At 48.6% G+C, this 22445-nt stretch overlaps 1 protein-coding gene across 2 annotated transcripts in view; it reads right to left on the reverse strand.

The window, feature by feature from the left end:
- LOC140315857 (rho guanine nucleotide exchange factor 2-like) overlaps nucleotides 1–22445 on the reverse strand; it is a 41360-nt gene continuing 18915 nt past the window's right edge. The window contains exons 6-22 of one of the 2 annotated variants that reach the window (XM_072393446.1): nucleotides 21498–21601; nucleotides 21203–21346; nucleotides 18952–19202; nucleotides 17584–17709; nucleotides 16327–16444; nucleotides 15997–16245; nucleotides 15809–15885; nucleotides 10865–11037; nucleotides 6261–6328; nucleotides 5893–6102; nucleotides 5743–5820; nucleotides 4816–4871; nucleotides 3351–3392; nucleotides 2414–2464; nucleotides 2027–2317; nucleotides 1793–1949; nucleotides 1–1705 (exon numbers count right to left, since the gene is read on the reverse strand). In XM_072393446.1, the coding sequence (XP_072249547.1) occupies nucleotides 1671–1705; nucleotides 1793–1949; nucleotides 2027–2317; nucleotides 2414–2464; nucleotides 3351–3392; nucleotides 4816–4871; nucleotides 5743–5820; nucleotides 5893–6102; nucleotides 6261–6328; nucleotides 10865–11037; nucleotides 15809–15885; nucleotides 15997–16245; nucleotides 16327–16444; nucleotides 17584–17709; nucleotides 18952–19202; nucleotides 21203–21346; nucleotides 21498–21601 (2230 nt within the window). In that variant the 3' untranslated portion in view covers nucleotides 1–1670. Of the gene's footprint in view, nucleotides 1706–1792; nucleotides 1953–2026; nucleotides 2318–2413; nucleotides 2465–3350; nucleotides 3393–4815; nucleotides 4872–5742; nucleotides 5821–5892; nucleotides 6103–6260; nucleotides 6329–10864; nucleotides 11038–15808; nucleotides 15886–15996; nucleotides 16246–16326; nucleotides 16445–17583; nucleotides 17710–18951; nucleotides 19203–21202; nucleotides 21347–21497; nucleotides 21602–22445 lie in introns of both variants that reach the window. The other variant, XM_072393445.1, reaches the window with a different exon arrangement.

Consider the following 22445-nt stretch of genomic DNA (forward strand, 5'->3'; position numbering starts at 1 on the left):
GGTGTCACAGCCACAATGTGACCCCCCCCCCCCCACTAAACATGGTCCTGGTTCTGGTTTCCACGGCCAAAGCAGACGAGGGGTACATGTGGGACTTGAAGGCACCACGTTGGACCACAGTATGCCGTCCTTCGTCGTTAGCACAGATGCTGCTAGTGCAAAAGGTGATTAAGGACTAATCATATGTTAATAAATTCAGAAATTAAACAATGCAAATTTCAAAGAGACAAAAGTCTTTCTCATATCGGTCCAATTAAACTGAAATATACAGTTTTTACTACAATTAGCTGAGTGATGTTAATCAGTTCGACTCAGTTTACAAGCAGCCTACCTGCTGTTACAGAGGTTAGATAAGTAGCCCCTCCCATTGAATCATTTGTGCTCTTATCATCACTAGTGTGAAGCAGCCGGGATGAAAGTCAGCTCCTCCAGGTCTGAGGCCACGGTTCTGAACCTCCGGGTCGGGCTGAGTCTCAGCTGGAGCAGTTTCAGCATCTCTGGACCTGGTTCTGATCCTCCGGGTCGGGATGAGTCTCTGCCTCAGCTGGAGCAGTTTCAGCATCTCTGGTTCTGGTTCTGAGTGATGGTGAGTTGGATCAGAGATGGACAGACGGATCGGGGCTCCGTCAGCAGTAATGAGGGCGCTGCTCCGGTCCGTTTGGTGAAGCCGGAAGGAGAAGCTTTCAGGTTCCTGCTCCATCTTTCTTCCAACCCTATTATCCAGTGGAAATCGTTCTACTCTCAGTCCCCTTCTCTTCTGAAAAGGTGGCGCTGGTTCCTGTTCAGTTCTGGTCCAACTTTAGAATCTTCTGAGATCTGGTCATCAGCCGGGGTTAACCTCAGATGGTGGAGATAGTTTGGACCTCCTGAGGCTCCTGGAGGTAAACTGTTTTCCTGCAGCTCCACATCAGAACAGAACCAGACTGAGGTCTTCGTCACCTGCTTCTTGTCCATGTTGAAGCTCACTTTAATTGTTCTGCTGTGGATCAAATGGACTGGACCTGACACTGGTTCTGGTTTTTAAACCGACTTTAAACCAAGTTTGGCGTTCCTTCTCTTTTATGAGTCCAGGAACGGTGATCATCAACCCCCAAAGACAGGCTGGAAGAGCGAGGTGACCACAAGCCCTCTATCCCAGAAGAAAATTAAATGATCTCCAAGGGGAAGAACTGGGACTGGGCTCAGAAACTCTCAGCAGGATGAAGCCCAGCGAGGACTTTCACACAGAATCACACCAGGAAGGAACGCCATAACCGGTTTGTTTGAAGCAGACGTTCAACTTTGGATGGAGACACAATAAACTCCTCCAACCTATAACAATCCCCGCCTCCCCCTAAAACAAGCCACCAGTTCCGAATGAACCAAATCACACCCTGTATGCCCCGCCCACCCTGCTAAAGCCCTCCCTCCCTGTTGGCTCCTCCCACTCCAGCAGACGCGATGGCGTAAACAGGTCACATGGTTATACTTCCTGTTTCTAACTAACAGTAACATTCAGAAATCTTTAAGGAAAAAGTCGTTTAGCTGAGATCTGATATGATCTAGACACAAAAAACCAGGAAATGACATTATCTCCAGCTCATGTCACCTAAAAGTCTGAGCAAATGAATCTCAATCATCTGTGACATCACAATGACGTCACCGTGATGTCACTGCAGCAGCTCCGAAGGTTAACTCTCTGTCTCCTCAGGGATGTCCTGCAGGTCTGAGAGAGAAAATAATTGACCACTTGATAAATATTCCAATCAGGTAATAATCAATTGTTATCGATCATTGAGTCGTCTGTACTGACCTCTCGGGCTGTCGGAACGTGGAGAGATCTTCATCAGTTCCTCTTCATCCTCCTCATTTCCCTCCTGGACACCATCTAATTGTTCGACAGGATCCTCGGTGGCCAATGGAGCGAGGGGGCGGGGCTCCAGCTCCTTGCTGCCCCGCCTCCTGCTGCCCTGCTGACAGACACACCTGGTTTCAGTTTCAGGATCACTGGCCTGTTCTGTTCCTTCACTGATCTTTATAAACTCACCTGCTCCTCCTTGGTGACATCAGCTTTCTCTTTGTTTTTCTTCTTCTTTTTGCCGGACCCCGCCCCCTTCTTTATAGACTCCTCCCCCTTCAGACGCAGCCGTGCCAGCTCGTCCTGCAGAAGCTCCACCTGGCGCCGCAGCAGCACTGCCTCACCGCTGGCGTCGAGCCCGGTGTCGCCTGACAGCGACCGACTGAGGCGTGCGCCGGGGGTTGGGCCAGTGGTGGTGGAAGAGGCGGGGCTTGTGCTGATAGAAAGTTCTAGGATTGAGTCTTGACGAATCACAGCAGCCTGGGGATGGAGTCAGTGAAACGGATCAGATGTATCTTTAACTACACAGATAACCTAATAACATCAATTATGACAGTAAGTGGGTTTGAAACAGACCTGCAGGGCGTGGAGGTGCGTGCTTAGACTGACCAATCGCTGACGGACTTCCTGCAAGGACGACACGTGTATGCAGTTAAAGAAGAACTCTGATTGGACACAGACTAGTTACATCTTATTTCTTCTTCTTCTTCACAGCCGAGTATCAGCCGAAACAAAGCCGGTTAACAGCAAGAAAACGTCTGGATCACAGCCAGAACAGAGTCTAATTATAAAAAGTGGAATGAAATTTATTTATATCATCAAATAATGCTCCCACTACTCAATGCATTCATGTAAGACTACTAATCACCTCACCACCACTTTAGGATGAATGGCAGCATATTCATAACATTTTTTAATCAATATTTCAGGGGTAGCATATTTTGATAGTTCAATAACTTCCTATGAAATGCTAAAGCTCCCGCTACATCTATCTTAAATACGCTTCTCACCGTGCTTCTGCATATTGAAAACGGACAACAGATAATACGACTAGACAGAGGAAAGGATAATATGACACAGTTTAATATTTAATTTCAGTTTTCAATTTCGGTCATCGTACAATCTATATGCTGAATGGACTTTTTAACGAGGCCAAAAGAGGAAATAATCGTGATTTTGAGGATGTTACTCTCCGTTAACAGCGTGGACTGACGAGCCGCAGCACAGGGTCTCAAAACATTACGGCAAAGCGTGGAAAAGCGTCTCAGCTCGAGGAACTTCATAGTGGCCACCTGATGGTGATAACATGCAGCCAAACACAGTCAGAATCTAACTAAAACCCGGCCTCCTCTTGAGAAGCTGTTTGCCCTTTTGCTTACTGCAGCTGTGACTGTGACTCTTTAGCCAACCCAGTTGTGTTCATGGTAGTGTGTAGATCTGTGAGTCATGGGACATTGGATCAGATAAAGAACAGAGACACCCCAGCTGTACTTAGAAAACAGGAAGCAGTTACCTCATTCAGGCTTCGATCCTGCAGCTGGTTACCGTTTCTGTCCTGGAAGAAAACAGTTTGTTTGATACTCAGTGAACTGGAAACTTTCTACTGGTCACGATGCAAATCTGCAACTCTCTTCTAGATAGTAAAGTTCACTTCAGCCTAACCTGCAAATATTCACAAGGTTTGTTTAAACAGGTCAGCCCAGTTGTCTGGGTGATGAGCACCTGAAAAATATGGACTCTAGCCTGGACTCTGAACCTTTCTTAAAGTCAGTTTAGAGTCAGAGGTGTATTTTATCAGCTGAATCAACCGTGTGAATAAAACAGGAGGCACCACCCAACATCAGTATCAGACAGTGAGCCTCGGCTGATAGGAACAACTTAAAGTAAACATGTGTGTGTGTGTTCATTTCTTTGTAAACACGATCTGTTCATATGTGCTCCTGTTACCATGGAAACAGCATAAACCTAATCACTGCCACAGAAAACCTTATTATGTAACCTGCTGTTGTTCAGTCTCCAGTTTCCTACTAGATGAGAAAACTTCCAAGTAAGCGACCAGCAAACAGGACGTCAGACAGTTTGAAACTGAATGCTACACCAGACAGAAAATCTGTACAATTTTACTTTCTGCTGCTTCGGTGGTAGATGGGTGTGTCAGCTACAGGTGTGTCACACAGCTACAGGTGTGTCACACAGCTACAGGTGTGTCACACAGCTACAGGTGTGTCACACAGCTACAGGTGTGTCACACAGCTACAGGTGTGTCAGCTACAGCTACAGGTGTGTCACACAGCTACAGGTGTGTCACACAGCTACAGGTGTGTCAGCTACAGCTACAGGTGTGTCACACAGCTACAGGTGTGTCACACAGCTACAGGTGTGTCACACAGCTACAGGTGTGTCAGCTACAGCTACAGGTGTGTCACATAGATACAGGTGTGTCACACAGCTACAGGTGTGTCAGCTACAGCTACAGGTGTGTCACATAGATACAGGTGTGTCAGCTACAGCTACAGGTGTGTCACACAGCTACAGGTGTGTCACACAGCTACAGGTGTGTCACACAGCTACAGGTGTGTCACACAGCTACAGGTGTGTCAGCTACAGCTACAGGTGTGTCACACAGCTACAGGTGTGTCAGCTACAGCTACAGGTGTGTCACACAGCTACAGGTGTGTCACACAGCTACAGGTGTGTCAGCTACAGCTACAGGTGTGTCACACAGCTACAGGTGTGTCACACAGCTACAGGTGTGTCACACAGCTACAGGTGTGTCACACAGCTACAGGTGTGTCAGCTACAGCTACAGGTGTGTCACATAGATACAGGTGTGTCACACAGCTACAGGTGTGTCAGCTACAGCTACAGGTGTGTCACATAGATACAGGTGTGTCAGCTACAGCTACAGGTGTGTCACATAGATACAGGTGTGTCACACAGCTACACATTGTGGGAGCAAAGGGGCGGAGATGATTTACCTTTGAGGAGCGATTGTTCAATTTAAAGGAACCATTCAGAGAAGTAGAGTCACCATCTGAGAGAGACAAGTAGACAGGAAGAGCAATGTCAGATCACAGGTGTCAGGTTACAGGTGTCAGGTTACAGGTGTGAGATCACAGGTGTCAGGTTACAGGTGTCAGATCACATGTGTCAGATCACAGGTGTCAGATCACAGGTGTCAGATCACAGGTGTCAGATCACAGGTGTCAGATCACAGGTGTCAGATCACAGGTGTCAGGTTACAGGTGTCAGATCACAGGTGTCAGGTTACAGGTGTCAGATCACAGGTGTCAGGTTACAGGTGTCAGATCACAGGTGTCAGGTTACAGGTGTCAGGTTACAGGTGTCAGATCACAGGTGTCAGGTTACAGGTGTCAGATCACAGGTGTCAGGTTACAGGTGTCAGATCACAGGTGTCAGGTTACAGGTGTCAGATCACAGGTGTCAGATCACAGGTGTCAGATCACAGGTGTCAGGTTACAGGTGTCAGGTTACAGGTGTCAGGTTACAGGTGTCAGATCACAGGTGTCAGATCACAGGTGTCAGGTTACAGGTGTCAGGTTACAGGTGTCAGATCACAGGTGTCAGATCACAGGTGTCAGGTTACAGGTGTCAGGTTACAGGTGTCAGGTTACAGGTGTCAGGTTACAGGTGTCAGATCACATGTGTCAGATCACAGGTGTCAGATCACAGGTGTCAGATCACAGGTGTCAGGTTACAGGTGTCAGGTTACAGGTGTCAGGTCACAGGTGTCAGGTCACAGGTGTCAGGTTACAGGTGTCAGGTTACAGGTGTCAGGTTACAGGTGTCAGATCACAGGTGTCAGGTTACAGGTGTCAGATCACAGGTGTCAGGTTACAGGTGTCAGATCACAGGTGTCAGATCACAGGTGTCAGGTGACTCACTGCTGATCTCCTGGTTGCCATTGGTTAAGCTGGATCTATGCGTGCTGCCGTCCGACAGCAATCCCGTCAGCCGGTCCACTGAAACAAGAACATAGACAGCTTCAGCCTCCAACCAGTTTCTTCCAGAACTTCCTCCAAACAGCTCCTTACCTTCACTGATGGCTGCCAGCAGGAGCGGCTCGGCCTTGGGAGCGTGAGGAGTGTCAGCCCTGAACAGGTTCCTGGAGGAGGAGGTCCTGACATCGTTGCCTCCTTCCTCTCCCGTTTCTCCTCGTGCTGTGGCCTGCACCAGGTCAGAGAACAAAGTAGCTCGCTCCTGAAGGAGCTCCAGCACCTCCCTGTCCTTTTGCTGGATGTCAGCTGCGGGGAGGAAAACTCACCTTCAAACTCAGAAAAAGAAGGAGGAGCAGCAGCAGAAAAAGTAGGAAGACAAGGAGGAGCAGCAGGAGAAGAAAGAGGAGAAGCAAGAGAAGTGGTAGGAGGAGGAAGAGCAGCAGGAGGAGGAGGTGAAGCAGTACCTCTAAGGCGGCGCAGTAAGGCCTTGTCTTCAGTCTCAATGAGAGGAAACTCCTCTCTGGATGGACAGCTGCAGGAAACACACCACACTGTAAGTACACAGGATCATACGGGACAACACAGGATCCACAGGATCATACGGGACAACACAGGATCCACAGGATCATACGGGACAACACAGGATCCACAGGATCATACGGGACAACACAGGATCCACAGGATCATACGGGACAACACAGGATCCACAGGATCATACGGGACAAAACAGGATCCACAGGATCATACGGGACAACGCAGGATCCACAGGATCATACGGGACAAAACAGGATCCACAGGATCATACGGGACAACACAGGATCCACAGGATCATACGGGACAAAACAGGATCCACAGGATCATACGGGACAACACAGGATCCACAGGATCATACGGGACAAAACAGGATCCACAGGATCATACGGGACAACACAGGATCCTCAAGGTTCATACGGGACAAAACAGGATCCACAGGATCATACGGGACAAAACAGGATCCACAGGATCATACGGGACAAAACAGGATCCACAGGATCATACGGGACAACACAGGATCCACAGGATCATACGGGACAACACAGGATCCACAGGATCATACGGGACAAAACAGGATCCACAGGATCATACGGGACAAAACAGGATCCACAGGATCATACGGGACAACGCAGGATCCACAGGATCATACGGGACAAAACAGGATCCACAGGATCATACGGGACAACACAGGATCCACAGGATCATACGGGACAAAACAGGATCCACAGGATCATACGGGACAACACAGGATCCACAGGATCATACGGGACAAAACAGGATCCACAGGATCATACGGGACAACACAGGATCCTCAAGGTTCATACGGGACAAAACAGGATCCACAGGATCATACGGGACAAAACAGGATCCACAGGATCATACGGGACAAAACAGGATCCACAGGATCATACGGGACAACACAGGATCCACAGGATCATACAAGACAAAACAGGATCCACAGGATCATACGGAACAACACAGGATCCACAGGATCAAACGGGACAACACAGGATCCACAGGATCATACGGGACAAAACAGGATCCACAGGATCATACGGGACAACGCAGGATCCACAGGATCATACGGGACAAAACAGGATCCAAAGGATCATACGGGACAAAACAGGATCCACAGGATCATACGGGACAAAACAGGATCCACAGGATCATACGGGACAAAACAGGATCCACAGGATCATACGGGACAAAACAGGATCCACAGGATCATACGGGACAACACAGGATCCAAAGGATCATACGGGACAAAACAGGATCCACAGGATCATACGGGACAACACAGGATCCACAGGATCATACGGGACAAAACAGGATCCACAGGATCATACAAGACAAAACAGGATCCACAGGATCATACGGGACAAAACAGGATCCACAGGATCATACGGGACAACACAGGATCCACAGGATCATACGGGACAACACAGGATCCACAGGATCATACGGGACAAAACAGGATCCACAGGATCATACGGGACAACACAGGATCCACAGGATCATACGGGACAAAACACGATCAACAGGATCATACGGGACAACACAGGATCCACAGGATCATACGGGACAACACAGGATCCACAGGATCATACGGGACAAAACAGGATCCACAGGATCATACGGGACAACACAGGATCCACAGGATCATATGGGACAAAACACGATCAACAGGATCATACGGGACAACACAGGATCCACAGGATCATACGGGACAAAACAGGATCCACAGGATCATACGGGACAACACAGGATCCACAGGATCATACGGGACAACACAGGATCCACAGGATCATATGGGACAAAACACGATCAACAGGATCATACGGGACAACACAGGATCCACAGGATCATACGGGACAAAACAGGATCCACAGGATCATACGGGACAACACAGGATCCACAGGATCATACGGGACAACTCAGGATCCACAGGATCATATGGGACAAAACACGATCAACAGGATCATACGGGACAACACAGGATCCACAGGATCATATGGGACAAAACACGATCAACAGGATCATACGGGACAACACAGGATCCACAGGATCATACGGGACAAAACAGGATCCACAGGATCATACGGGACAACACAGGATCCACAGGATCATACGGGACAACACAGGATCCACAGGATCATATGGGACAAAACACGATCAACAGGATCATACGGGACAAAACAGGATCCACAGGATCATACGGGACAACACAGGATACACAGGATCATACGGGACAAAACAGGATCCACAGGATCATACAAGACAAAACAGGATCCACAGGATCATACGGGACAAAACAGGATCCACAGGATCATACGGGACAACACAGGATCCACAGGATCATACGGGACAAAACAGGATCCACAGGATCATACGGGACAACACAGGATCCACAGGATCATACGGGACAAAACACGATCAACAGGATCATACGGGACAACACAGGATCCACAGGATCATACGGGACAACACAGGATCCACAGGATCATACGGGACAAAACAGGATCCACAGGATCATACGGGACAACACAGGATCCACAGGATCATATGGGACAAAACACGATCAACAGGATCATACGGGACAACACAGGATCCACAGGATCATACGGGACAAAACAGGATCCACAGGATCATACGGGACAACACAGGATCCACAGGATCATACGGGACAACACAGGATCCACAGGATCATATGGGACAAAACACGATCAACAGGATCATACGGGACAAAACAGGATCCACAGGATCATACGGGACAACACAGGATCCACAGGATCATACAAGACAAAACAGGATCCACAGGATCATACGGAACAACACAGGATCCACAGGATCAAACGGGACAACACAGGATCCACAGGATCATACGGGACAAAACAGGATCCACAGGATCATACGGGACAACACAGGATCCACAGGATCATACGGGACAAAACAGGATCCAAAGGATCATACGGGACAAAACAGGATCCAAAGGATCATACGGGACAAAACAGGATCCACAGGATCATACGGGACAAAACAGGATCCACAGGATCATACGGGACAAAACAGGATCCACAGGATCATACGGGACAACACAGGATCCAAAGGATCATACGGGACAAAACAGGATCCACAGGATCATACGGGACAACACAGGATCCACAGGATCATACAAGACAAAACAGGATCCACAGGATCATACGGGACAACACAGGATCCACAGGATCATACGGGACAAAACAGGATCCACAGGATCATACAAGACAAAACAGGATCCACAGGATCATACGGGACAAAACAGGATCCACAGGATCATACGGGACAACACAGGATCCACAGGATCATACGGGACAACACAGGATCCACAGGATCATACGGGACAAAACAGGATCCACAGGATCATACGGGACAACACAGGATCCACAGGATCATACGGGACAAAACACGATCAACAGGATCATACGGGACAACACAGGATCCACAGGATCATACGGGACAACACAGGATCCACAGGATCATACGGGACAAAACAGGATCCACAGGATCATACGGGACAACACAGGATCCACAGGATCATATGGGACAAAACACGATCAACAGGATCATACGGGACAACACAGGATCCACAGGATCATACGGGACAAAACAGGATCCACAGGATCATACGGGACAACACAGGATCCACAGGATCATACGGGACAACACAGGATCCACAGGATCATATGGGACAAAACACGATCAACAGGATCATACGGGACAAAACAGGATCCACAGGATCATACGGGACAACACAGGATCCACAGGATCATACAGGACAAAACAGGATCCACATAGATCCACACCAGATCAGACAGAACCACACAGGACCACCAACAGTAATGGTAAATGGACTGTACTTGTATAGTGCTTTTCTAGTCTAGCTGACCACTCAAAGCGCTTCTAACACCACACGGTAGCACGCAGTAGCACACGGTAGCACACAGTAGCACACGGTAGCACACAGTAGCACACGGTAGCACACGGTAGCACACGGTAGCACACGGTAGCACGCGGTAGCACACAGTAGCACGCAGTAGCACGCAGTAGCACACGGTAGCACACGGTAGCACACGGTAGCACGCGGTAGCACACGGTAGCACACAGTAGCACGCAGTAGCACACAGTAGCACGCAGTAGCACACGGTAGCACACGGTAGCACACGGTAGCACGCGGTAGCACACAGTAGCACGCAGTAGCACGCAGTAGCACACGGTAGCACACGGTAGCACACGGTAGCACGCAGTAGCACACAGTAGCACGCAGTAGCACACGGTAGCACACGGTAGCACACGGTAGCACACGGTAGCACACAGTAGCACGCAGTAGCACACGGTAGCACACGGTAGCACACGGTAGCACGCAGTAGCACACAGTAGCACACGGTAGCACACGGTAGCACACAGTAGCACACAGTAGCACACGGTAGCACACGGTAGCACACTGTAGCACACTGTAGCACACTGTAGCACACGGTACCGAGGCTGTAAAACTCACCTGATGGCGGTCTGCTGGATGCGGCTCATCCAGGTCTTGCGGTCATCTTTAGATGAAGCATACAGTTCGTACATCTCTGGAGGGGTAGAGTCACTGATCAGGTACATCCCTCGGTCCTGATTGGCTATGTCTCTGACGATGAGGTTATTCAGGGACACCACCGGAGACTTATCCTGAAACGTACAGGTGATAGATCATTGATAGAAGAGAACAAGAACAATCCCAGGTTTCTCTTCAGCGCTGTAGCCAGACTACGAAGAGTCCGAGCTCTGTTGAGCCATGTGTTCCTTTAACTCTCAGTAGTGATGATTTCATGAGCTTCTTCACTAATAAAATTGTTTCTATTAGAGAGAAGATTGCTCCCCACCATGGTCACTGATGTATCATCAAGTCCAACAGCTTTAGAAGTATCTTTAGTACCTGATTTAGTTCTTGGTTCTGCTGGACCGGAGAACGGAGCAGTAAACTGAAAGCTTCTCCTTCCAAAACTTTCAGGTGTTAACAGGTATTATTCAGCAGAACATCACTTTGTCTGGAAAGACAGCCTAAATACACACCTTCACAAAGCTAGAACTGCTGACGATTCACTACAATGGACCAAAGCAGCGCCCTCATTACTGCTGACGAAGCCCCGATCCGTCTCTCCATCTCTGACTCCAACTCACCATCAATGAGAACCAGGTCCAGAGATGCTTAAACTCCTCCAGCTGAGGCAGAGACTCAGCCCGACCCAGAGGGAGCTCACCACCTAATTCTGGTTCAGAACCATGGCCTCAGATCTGGAAGAGCTGACTTTCATCCCAACTGCTTCACACTCAGCTGTGAACCGCTCCAGTGCAGCTGCAGGTCATGGCTTGAAGAAGCCAACAGCACACATTATCTGCAAAAATCAGAGATGTAACCCTAACCCTGAACCAGATGCCCTCCTTTCCCTGACTACACCTCCAGATCCTGTCCATCAAAACCACAAACAGGATCTGTGATGAGGGTCAACCCTGGTGGAGTCCAACATGCACCGCAAACCAGCTCCACCAAGAATGTGGCTCTGACTGTGTTATACCCGGACTGGACAGCTTACAACAGCGGCTCCGATAATCGATACTCCTGCAGCATCCCCACAGAATCCTTCAGGGGACACGGATGTAAACCCTAACCTCTGCGAATGTGATGGACGAGTGTTCCCCCAAGTCCTCAGACTCTGCCTCCTCAGTGGAGGACATGGTTGACGAGATCCTCAAAGTGCTCCACCGCCCAAAGATATCCTCAGTTTAGGTCAGCAGTTCTCCAACCAGGTCAAGCATACCCTGGGATGGATCTCTTTCCCTTTCTGAGTGAAATTGCTTGCCAGAACAACCTTAAGGCCAACTGAAAATTCTTTTCCTTGGCCTCACCAAATTCCTCCCACGTCCCAGTTGTAGCTTCAGCAAGCAGCAATGCTGCAGCCCTTTCAGCTAATCTGTACCTGCTTCAGGTGACCCCTGGGACAACCACACCTGAAAAGCCTCCATTTTCAGCTCAGTCCACCACTGGGTTCTCCGGTTACCGCCACGATGGACACGACAGCATTAAGGCCACAGCTCCTGGAGGGTGCATCCACAGTGGAGGTTCTGATCACGGTCCATTCAGATTTCATGTCCCCAACCTCCCTCAGTACAACGGATCCAACTCACTGCCAGGTGGTGATCAGTTGACAGCTCTGTCCCTCTCTTCACCTGAGTGTCCAAGACATACAGCCGCAGAGCTGATGATACAACTACAAAGTCAATCGTCAACCTTTGGAATCAGGTGGCCTGGTACACTTGAAACAACTTATGCTCAAACATTGTGTTTGTAATGGACAATCAATGGCTAGCACAGAAGTTCAAAAACAAGGCACCATTCTGATCCTATCTCAGATGGAGTTCCTCAGGGTTCTGTGCTTGGACCGATTCTTTTCTCTTCATACATGCTTCCATTAGGTAACATTATCAGACAGCATGGCATAAAGTTCCATTGTTATGCTGATGATACTCAGCTGAACTTATCTATGAAACCAGATGAAACCAACAGGTTGGTCAGGCTACAAGCCTGTCTTAAAGACATAAAGACCTGGATGACTCAGAACTTTCTGCTTCTAAATTCAGACAAACTGAAGTTGTTCTCTTTGGACCTGAGCGCTTCAGGGAGAAATTGTCTAGTTATATAGTTACTCTAGATGGTATTTCCTTGGCTTCTGGTCCTACAGTGAGGAACCTTGGAGTTATTTCTGCCCAGGATCTGTCCTCTGACTCACATATAAAACAGTTTCTGCCTTCTTTCACCTTCGTAATATCATTAAAATCAGGACCATCCTGTCTCAGAGCAGAGAAACTGCTCCATGCATCTGTTCCTTCAGGACTGAACTACTGTAATTATGGGTGCCCCATGCCATAGGCAGGGCACACATATTACTATTGCTCATACTTATTATTTTTCCGCTTCCGTCACGTTTTTCGGCGCGCTACTCGTCCCACAGCGTTGGTCCGACTAAAATAAAAAATACATGGCTGCGTGCTCGCCGATGGGCAGAAGTGTGCTATTACTTTTCTCTCTCATTACTCGACCGGAATAGCGGATAAATGGGAAAAAGCGGGCAAATTGTCAATGGGAAAATGAATGGAGAAGGCCTTAACGAGGCAGTTTTGGGCTCGAAGAGCCCAAAACTGCCTCCCCTTGGAGGCCTCTGAACTCAGCCATACAAGGTCACACACACATCATTCAAAGTTTGTGTGTGACAGGAAAGACTCAGCTTTAACTGGTGTAAAGGGCTTGTTAATAGCTTATACGGCTTTGACACAACGGCAGTCTACGTTTTAGGTGTCCAGAGGAGCTCATTTTGTGCCTCCTCCACTCTACCTCTCACTCTAAAAATCTTTAAAAAATTATTTTTCAAACAAATGCCTCTCACGTCCAAAATATCTGCCTGATCTGGATAAATTATACATCAAAACGTAGGTATTTTAGTTGTCTTTCACCCAATGTGACTTTCATTGAGCTGGGCCTCACAGGTTTCTCACAAATCACCTGTGAGCGCAAAGAGGGAACATTCCATCCCATTATAAAACGGCCGAGCCCTGAAATCAGTGTGAAAAATCATTTTAAAACTGCCATAATAAAGGAGCCACGGGGGTTAGAAGAATAAAAATGACACCGCTGGCTTCCCCCGTCCCTTCTGGCGCTCACGGTGAAAGAATTATTCGGATACGACTTCTACTTTTCGAACAGCGAGCGTTTGTATCCAGATTTCTGCCTCAATATGAAAACCCCATGATTTTAAGGGGACAAAGTGAGGTGCAGAATTTTCAGTTGGCAGTTGGCAGGCACAGCTGTTGCCCATAGCAACTAATGCTGACCACACCCAAGAAGGCTGCCCTGTTCTATCACAGCTGATGAGGGCAGAGCCAAGATGGCGGATGAGGGCAGAGCCAAGATGGCTGATGAGGTCAGAGTAAGCAGGGCAGGAGCAGGGCAGCAGCAGTGCAGGAGCAGGGCAGCAGCAGGGCAGAAGCGGGGCAACAGCAGGGCAGCCAACATGGTTAAACAGATTCATGCCAGCCGCTCGTGAGACAAGTGCGTGCGATAGCACGCATTAACTCATAAGTTTCCATTATTCAGAACAGATTAACGGGTTCATGCCAGCTGCGGAGGAGACAAATGCGTGCGATAGCACGCACTAACTCATGTTTTTCATTAATCTGAACAGATTAATAGGTTCATGCCAGCTGCTGAGGAGACAAATGCGTGCGATAGCACGCACTAACTCATGTTTTTCATTAATCTGAACAGATTAATAGGTTCATGCCAGCTGCTGAGGAGACAAATGCGTGCGACAGCACGCACTAACTCATGTTTTTCATTAATCTGAACAGATTAGCAGCTTCATGGCAGCCCCTGACGACACAAATGCGCGCGATAGCGCGCACTAACTCATGTTTTTCATTAATCTGAACAGATTAGCAGCTTCATGGCAGCCCCTGACGACACAAATGCGTGCGATAGCACGCACTAACTCATGTTTTTCATTAATCTGAACAGATTAATAGGTTCATGCCAGCTGCTGAGGAGACAAATGCGTGCGATAGCACGCACTAACTCATGTTTTTCATTAATCTGAACAGATTAATAGGTTCATGCCAGCTGCTGAGGAGACAAATGCGTGCGACAGCACGCACTAACTCATGTTTTTCATTAATCTGAACAGATTAGCAGCTTCATGGCAGCCCCTGACGACACAAATGCGCGCTATCGCGCGCACTAACTCATGTTTTTCATTAATCTGAACAGATTAGCAGCTTCATGGCAGCCCCTGACGACACAAATGCGCGCGATAGCGCGCACTAACTCATGTTTTTCATTAATCTGAACAGATTAGCAGCTTCATGGCAGCCCCTGACGACACAAATGCGCGCGATAGCGCGCATTCACTCATATGTTCTCCATTATTCTGAACAGAGGCCTTATGTGTCTAAAGCAGGCAGATTTCACCAGAACAAGCCTGAATCTCATATTTAAGACTGGATTATGATCATATAATGCTTGACTGGCAACTACCAGCTTCTCTGTCTCTCTGTGTGTGTGTGTGGACGGGCAGAAAACGGGCAGCAGCTGGGCACCCATCAAAATTTCTTCAGAAATTTTCTAGTTCCTTATTATTGTTCTGTCCCACAGATTCTCTGAAAAGCCTCCAGCTGATCCAAAACCCTGCAGCCAGAGTTCTGATGAGATCTAACAGCAGAGATCATGTTTCTCCAGTTTTAGCTTCTCTTCATTGGCTCCCTGTTAGATTCAGAATAGAATTTAAGGTTCTTCTCCTCACATATAAAGCTCTTAATGACCGAGCTCCATCATATCTTAAAGATGTCATAATTGGATATTTTCCCAACAGAGCACTTTAAGAGTGATTAGGTCTGATCAGGTGAGACTCACCAGTGATGCAAAGGTGTATTTCTGGTCTTTCTCCTGAAGGAAAACTAAAATATCTGACATCAGCAAAACCTGCACATCTGGAGACAAACATAAAGGTTGGTGTCAGCTCTGCCCACATAGGTAAAAATATGATGAATGATAAGAAAACAAGTCTTTTTGTTTCCTCTGAAGTCTGTCCATTTCTCTACCTTTCATCCTGGAACCCTGGACTTTCCAGAGGATTGTCCCCTCATGGAGGAGCTTCCTCCTCAGCAGCTCCCCTCCTCTGAACATTCCTCCTCCTTGGACCTCTGCCTGAGCTCGGGGGTCCAAACGGGCCTGGATCTCCTGTAGCCTCCTGGTTCGGTCGAGCTCAAGAACCTCCTGATCTACTGAGCTGATTAGATTCTTCAGTAGGAGCAATGCCTGCTTCAGAGTCTGCGCCTCCTCTTCGCTGCCTGCACAAATCCCAGCGACATCGGGGTGAGCTTTCAGCTATAACGTACAAAAGCTGCTAAAGATCAGAGGTCACCGCTCACCTTTGGTGTTGTCGAGGATTCGTTGAATGAGGACAGGGTACTTAGTGATTCGCTGTGTCACCAACAAAATGCATTCTTGGACGCCATGACGACGCAGCAGAGGTCCACGACAAACACGCTGAGCATCATCAGGAGAAGAAAGGAAACATCAACACAGAAGCCTTTAAATCAGTGTAAACCACCTCAGACCAGTTTAAACTACATGTAGTTCACTTCAGAATAAATTTAGGGTTAGGGTTACAATGACTCGCAAAAGTATTTTTCTGCATTTTGTCATGTTACGAACACAAACATAAATATATTTTTTGGTAATTTTATGTGAAAGACCAACACAAAGTGGCACAGCTGTGAAGCAAAAAGAAAATTATACATGATTTTACATTTTTTCTACAAATAAAAAACTGAAAAGTGCTTTGTGCAAAAGTATTCACCCCCCTGAGTGAATACTTTAGCTTTTAGCCTTTAGCTACGACTACAGCTTAAAGTCTTTTGGGGATTGTTTCTACCAGCTTTGCACATCTAGAGACTGGAACCTTTGCCCATTCTTCTGTAAAACAGCTCAAACTCAGTCAGATTAGATGGAGAGCGTTTGTGAACGGCAGTTTTCAGGTCTGGACCCTGACTGGGCCAATTTAACACATGAATATGTTTTATTTTAAACCATCTGGTCTTGGATCAGCCTAAAAGAACACGCCCCCCCTCTGTTCATTGAGCTCCTCTGGCTGCCCTTAGCATCAGATCCAAGTCCCTGATGTTAGCTACAAAGAGCTTAATGGAGCGGCTCCATCTACTTGAATGCTCTTGCAAAGGCTTCTGTCCCAACTGGGTCCCTCCGTTGGTCCCAGGATTGTCGTCTAGCAGCTCCTACACCACGCCTAAGACAATCCAAACTCTGTTCATGTGTCGTCCCACGATGGTGGAATGACCTACCGAGCGCTACCAGAACAGGGGCGTCCCTGTCTATCTTCAGGAAGCTCCTGAAAACCCAGCTCTTCAGAGAGCATCTCCTATCCCAGCACTGACCCTGTACTTCCCTCTATGCCTGCACTATATTTCTACACTGTCACCCCTGTCACCTGACAGAGTCTGACTAGTGGTTTCCTTCTAGGTAGTTTAAATCCTCACATGTAAGTCGCTTTGGAAAAAAACATCTACTAAATGCATAAACATACAAACTTAGTCCAAGCCAGAATGATGCTGAGGAATAAGTGAATGAAACCAGGTTTAAACTGGACTTGAACCAGGTGTGGGTCTCACCTTGATGAATTGCTGCAGTCTTCGGTCTCGAGTTAAAACTTCTTTGTAGAGTTTCACAGCTTTCGGGTGTCGACTGCAGAACTCAGAGTACAGTTTCTTCATGTCCTCTGCACACTGGCCTGAAAACTGCACACAGACACGTGTTTAGTGTTTACAGGATTCACCAATAACACTGCTTTTTGTACTATATATATATATATTTGACTATAGATCTGATGTCAAGAGCTTTACTAATCTAATTTGATATTAAACTGTCCGGAGACAGACCTGCTTTGGACAGAATTAAAAGTTTCTCCTGGACAGTGGAGCATCCCTCTGAGCATCTAAAGACATCTTAACAGTCCAGAGATGACTCAGCATTTCCTCAGAAATGGAAATGTTAACAGATGGTGTATACTGAGGACTCAAACTGGAGAAGCTCATCTCATGAGTGCCTCTCACACTTCAGATGAACTGCCTTATAGTTGTAAGTAGCTACCAGAACTACATCATACAAATGATTCATTGGTGCGTTCTGTCAGTACTCAAAGCGGAATAGGCAGGATGATATCCATTCTTTTACTTTAAGTATTAACTGCTGCCTTTATGACGTCCTGGAAAGATCTGAAACATTAAATGTGTTGAAACCACATCATAAAGGAGCTTCACTTCTCAAGCCTAGTTTATGTTTCTGCGCCAAGTCGACGGCGGCGACATGGACCCCTCTGCTGTGGCCTGAGTGCACCTCCAAAAATCCCAACTCCAGTTGGCTGATATCGGTCCGCTCAGAACATTCCAGCAGTGGCTTTTTCCGGTCTTAATGGCTGTATAGTCAAATCGGCCCGTTGACATTCGAAAGTATCTAAAGTGCATTTGTTCATCCAGGTCCTCAGTGGGTGAAGCAGAGATGTAAATTCACCCGTTCAGCCTCAACCGGTCACACAGACCACCTCCGCAAACATCTTCTCTGTCGCCTGCTTCAACATTTGCACTTTAAGCATTTGTTCTTCAGTATTGATGAGCTCCAGCTGCAGATACAGCTGCTCCACCTTGGTTGCCGTTGGTTACTGTTGTTAACTGTGACCGGAAGAAGAAGCAAGGATTCGGCCATAACCTGAAACCAAACACTCAGCCACACCCCCCAGCTGCATGGAGACCTGCAGAGCGACACGTTCCCTCAACACAGAGCTTCGAATGCTCGATGACGGCGTCACGCTGACACCGTCGGCGCAGAAGCATAAGTCAGCGGGATCAGTGTCTGCAGTGAGGCAGTGACTAAGAACGTCCAGTAGAGGGAGCCAACCCCTCTCTCTTCTTTGTCTGTTCTCTTTCTCCATCTGATCTACGAAAATCTAACTATTGGCTCAGAGATCACATGTGCTGACGTACCTGTCGGAGCAGCAGGTCTCCCAGCCTACGGACAGTGAAGTTGGTGGTGCTGCCCTCCATCAGTCCCTCCTTCCTCCTGGCCATCAACTCTGCGAGGAGGCTGGAGTGTAGCTCCATCAGCTGGTCCAGACAGGGGAAGATGGTGTGGACCACGCCAGCCTCCAGCATCACTTCCTCCAGCATCCCCCGCCGGTACACCCCCTCCATGATCCGCAATGTCCGTACATGGTGGAACTCAGTCTGGATCAACTCTGAGGCAGGAGGACAGGTAGATAAAACAGGTAAAGACAGGCTTTCTGATTCAGTCTTTGTCGTGATGCAGCTGCCTCCAACTCACGGTCTCTGCAGCTGCAGTCATTTAAAATGATAAATCGTTATTTATTTGTTCTCAGGTCTCACATATCAGGATATAAACAAACTCATGTGTTCCTCAGCAGGTGTTAAAACTCAGCAAATCCAACCTCAGAGTAACAACACAACATATTACGCTGTCTCAGGTGTGTGTCAACGCAATGCCAAGGAGGAAAGACATCAGCAATGAAGCAACATGTAAAAAGGGAGCACTGAAGGATGGTGGACCGGCTCACAGTACAGCCAGGGCAGAGCTGAAGAGGGGCATCAAAAAGGCCAAACACCATACAAGGGGAAGGTAGAAGAACACCTTTCGAACCCCCGGTGTATGTGGCGAGGACTCCAGGACCATCAACCCGTCCCCCGCCTCCTCTGATATCTCCTTCCTGAATGAGCTCAACACCTTCTATGCTCGTTTTGAGAGAGGCAACACAACAACTGCAACCAAGGCAGATGTATCTTCAGACCACCAGCCACTGACCCCCCCCCACCGATGTAGGAGCTGAGCAGGATTAAGGTCCAAAAGGCCACGGGTCCTGATGGCATCCCTGGACGTCTCCTCAGAGCGTGTTCTGGCAGGAGTGCTGACGGACATATTCAACCTGTCCCCGGCCCGTTTTCTGGTACCGATCTGCTTCAAAACCACCTCCATCGCCCCGATACCCAAAAACTCCAACCCATCAAGACTCAATGACTACCGCCCGGTAGCCCTCACCCCCCTCATCACAAAGTGCTTCGAGGAGCACAGAGGATGCGGTCTCCATAGCGCCGTCCTCTCACACTTGGACAATAAAAACACCTCCCCCAGGATGCTGTTCACAGACTTCAGTTCAGCATCCAACAGTCATCCCCTCAAAACTCATCACAAAACTCCCAGACTGAGGCATCAGGTCCCTCGAGTGCACCACTGCTCATCCACCATAACACCGGTGTACCACAAGGCTGTGTGATGAGTCCCTTCCTCTACCCCCTCCTCACTCATGACCTGTCGATGGTTCCAACACCATCTTTAAGTTTGCAGACGGCACCACGGTGATCGGCCTCATGATGAGACCTCCTACAGCAGGAGGTGGATCGTCTGGCTGAGTGGTGCCACACCAACAACCTGCTGCTCAACGCTGAGAAGACCAAGGAGCTCATCGTGGACTTCAGGAGGAACGCTGACCCACACCAAGGGGACGGCGTGGAGCGTGAAAAAGTCCCGGGGTGTCCACCTCTCCGAGGATCTCACCTGGACGACCGGCTGCTCCAAGCTGGTCAAAAGGCTCACCAGCGCCTCTTCTTTCTGAGGACTGAGGAAGAACCACCTGTCCCCAGACATCCTGGTGCACCAGTGAGAGCATCCTGAGCAACTGCCTCACAGTCTGGTACGGAGCTGCTCCGCCTCGGACCGGAAGGTGCTGCAGAGGCTGGTGAAAGCCGCCCAGCGCATCACCGGAGCACCGCTTCCTGCCATTGGAGGACATCTACAGGAAGCAGTGTATGAAACGGGCTGGACTCCAGTCACCCAGCACAGACTCCTCAGCCTCCTGCCCTCTGGGAGGCGCTACAGGAGCCTCCGGACTAAGACCATCAGCTACCGGATCAGCTTCTTCCCCACAGCTGTCACACTCCTGAACTCTGCCTCCTGACATCTGAACAACAGCGATGGATCCCCATATAACACATGGACCGCTGTATATACCGTATAGATAATCTACTCTATACTATACTTATATTCTTTTTTTATAGTCCGTTTATACCCCTTCATCTTTATAACCTGTTCATAGCCTGTACTTTTACTTACAGTTATAGCATATTCATATTTTATAGCATAAAGTTGCTTGGTACTTGTGACATGTGCAGTGAGAATAAAGCTGAATTCTATTCTACTGTTTTTATCATGACTGTAGTCACATACCATATATGACGTCCTGTTGCTTGATGAGGTCTTTATGCTGCGTCTGCAGGAAGTTGGCCTCCACAGCGAGACTCCAGCTATCGGCCTGAACGCAGCTTCCCTCCGACTGCAACTCCTCCAGCAAGGGGCTCCACCACCAGTCTCCTGCACACAGCATCAGGAATCCTGTCAGGCACTCGCTGCATGAAACTCAGCATCACGGGGGGAGCAGGTGGAGTGAAATACTGTGGGACTACAATGATCATTGGAGGCTGAAACAGCTGATAATGTGATCAATAAAAAGTGTTTGACAGACCATCGTCTGTGAGAGACTCCATGGAGAGTGTTCTGCTCCTGAAGTTCAACGACTCTGTGGACTGGGACAGAATCCTCCTGAGACCCAGAGAGTCCTCAGATCCCCTGTGAGACAGGTGAGACAGGTGAGAGACAGGTGAGACAGGTGAGAGTGATGGGAGACAGGTGAGAGACAGGTGAGAGACAGGTGAGACAGGTGGGAGACAGGTGAGAGACAGGTGAGACAGGTGAGACAGGTGGGAGAGATGAGACAGGTGGGAGACAGGTGAGAGACAGGTGAGAGACAGGTGGGAGAGATGGGAGAGACAGGTGAGACAGGTGGGAGACAGGTGAGACAGGTGAGAGACAGGTGAGAGACAGGTGAGAGAGATGGGAGAGACAGGTGAGAGACAGGTGAGACAGGTGGGAGACAGGTGAGAGACAGGTGAGACAGGTGAGAGACAGGTGAGAGAGATGGGAGAGACAGGTGAGACAGGTGAGAGACAGGTGAGACAGGTGGGAGAGATGGGAGAGACAGGTGGGAGACAGGTGGGAGACAGGTGAGAGACAGGTGAGAGACAGGTGAGACAGGTGAGAGAGATGGGAGAGACAGGTGAGACAGGTGGGAGACAGGTGAGACAGGTGAGAGACAGGTGAGAGACAGGTGAGAGAGATGGGAGAGACAGGTGAGAGACAGGTGAGACAGGTGGGAGACAGGTGAGAGACAGGTGAGACAGGTGAGAGACAGGTGAGAGAGATGGGAGAGACAGGTGAGACAGGTGAGAGACAGGTGAGACAGGTGGGAGAGATGGGAGAGACAGGTGAGAGACAGGTGAGACAGGTGAGACAGGTGGGAGAGATGAGACAGGTGGGAGACAGGTGAGAGACAGGTGAGACAGGTGAGAGAGATGGGAGAGACAGGTGAGACAGGTGGGAGACAGGTGAGACAGGTGAGAGACAGGTGAGACAG

Source organism: Leuresthes tenuis, unplaced genomic scaffold (genome assembly GCF_036924035.1).
Source record: "Leuresthes tenuis unplaced genomic scaffold, fLeuTen1.0.hap1 SCAF_10, whole genome shotgun sequence".
In the NCBI taxonomy this organism is placed as follows: Eukaryota; Metazoa; Chordata; class Actinopteri; order Atheriniformes; family Atherinopsidae; genus Leuresthes; species Leuresthes tenuis.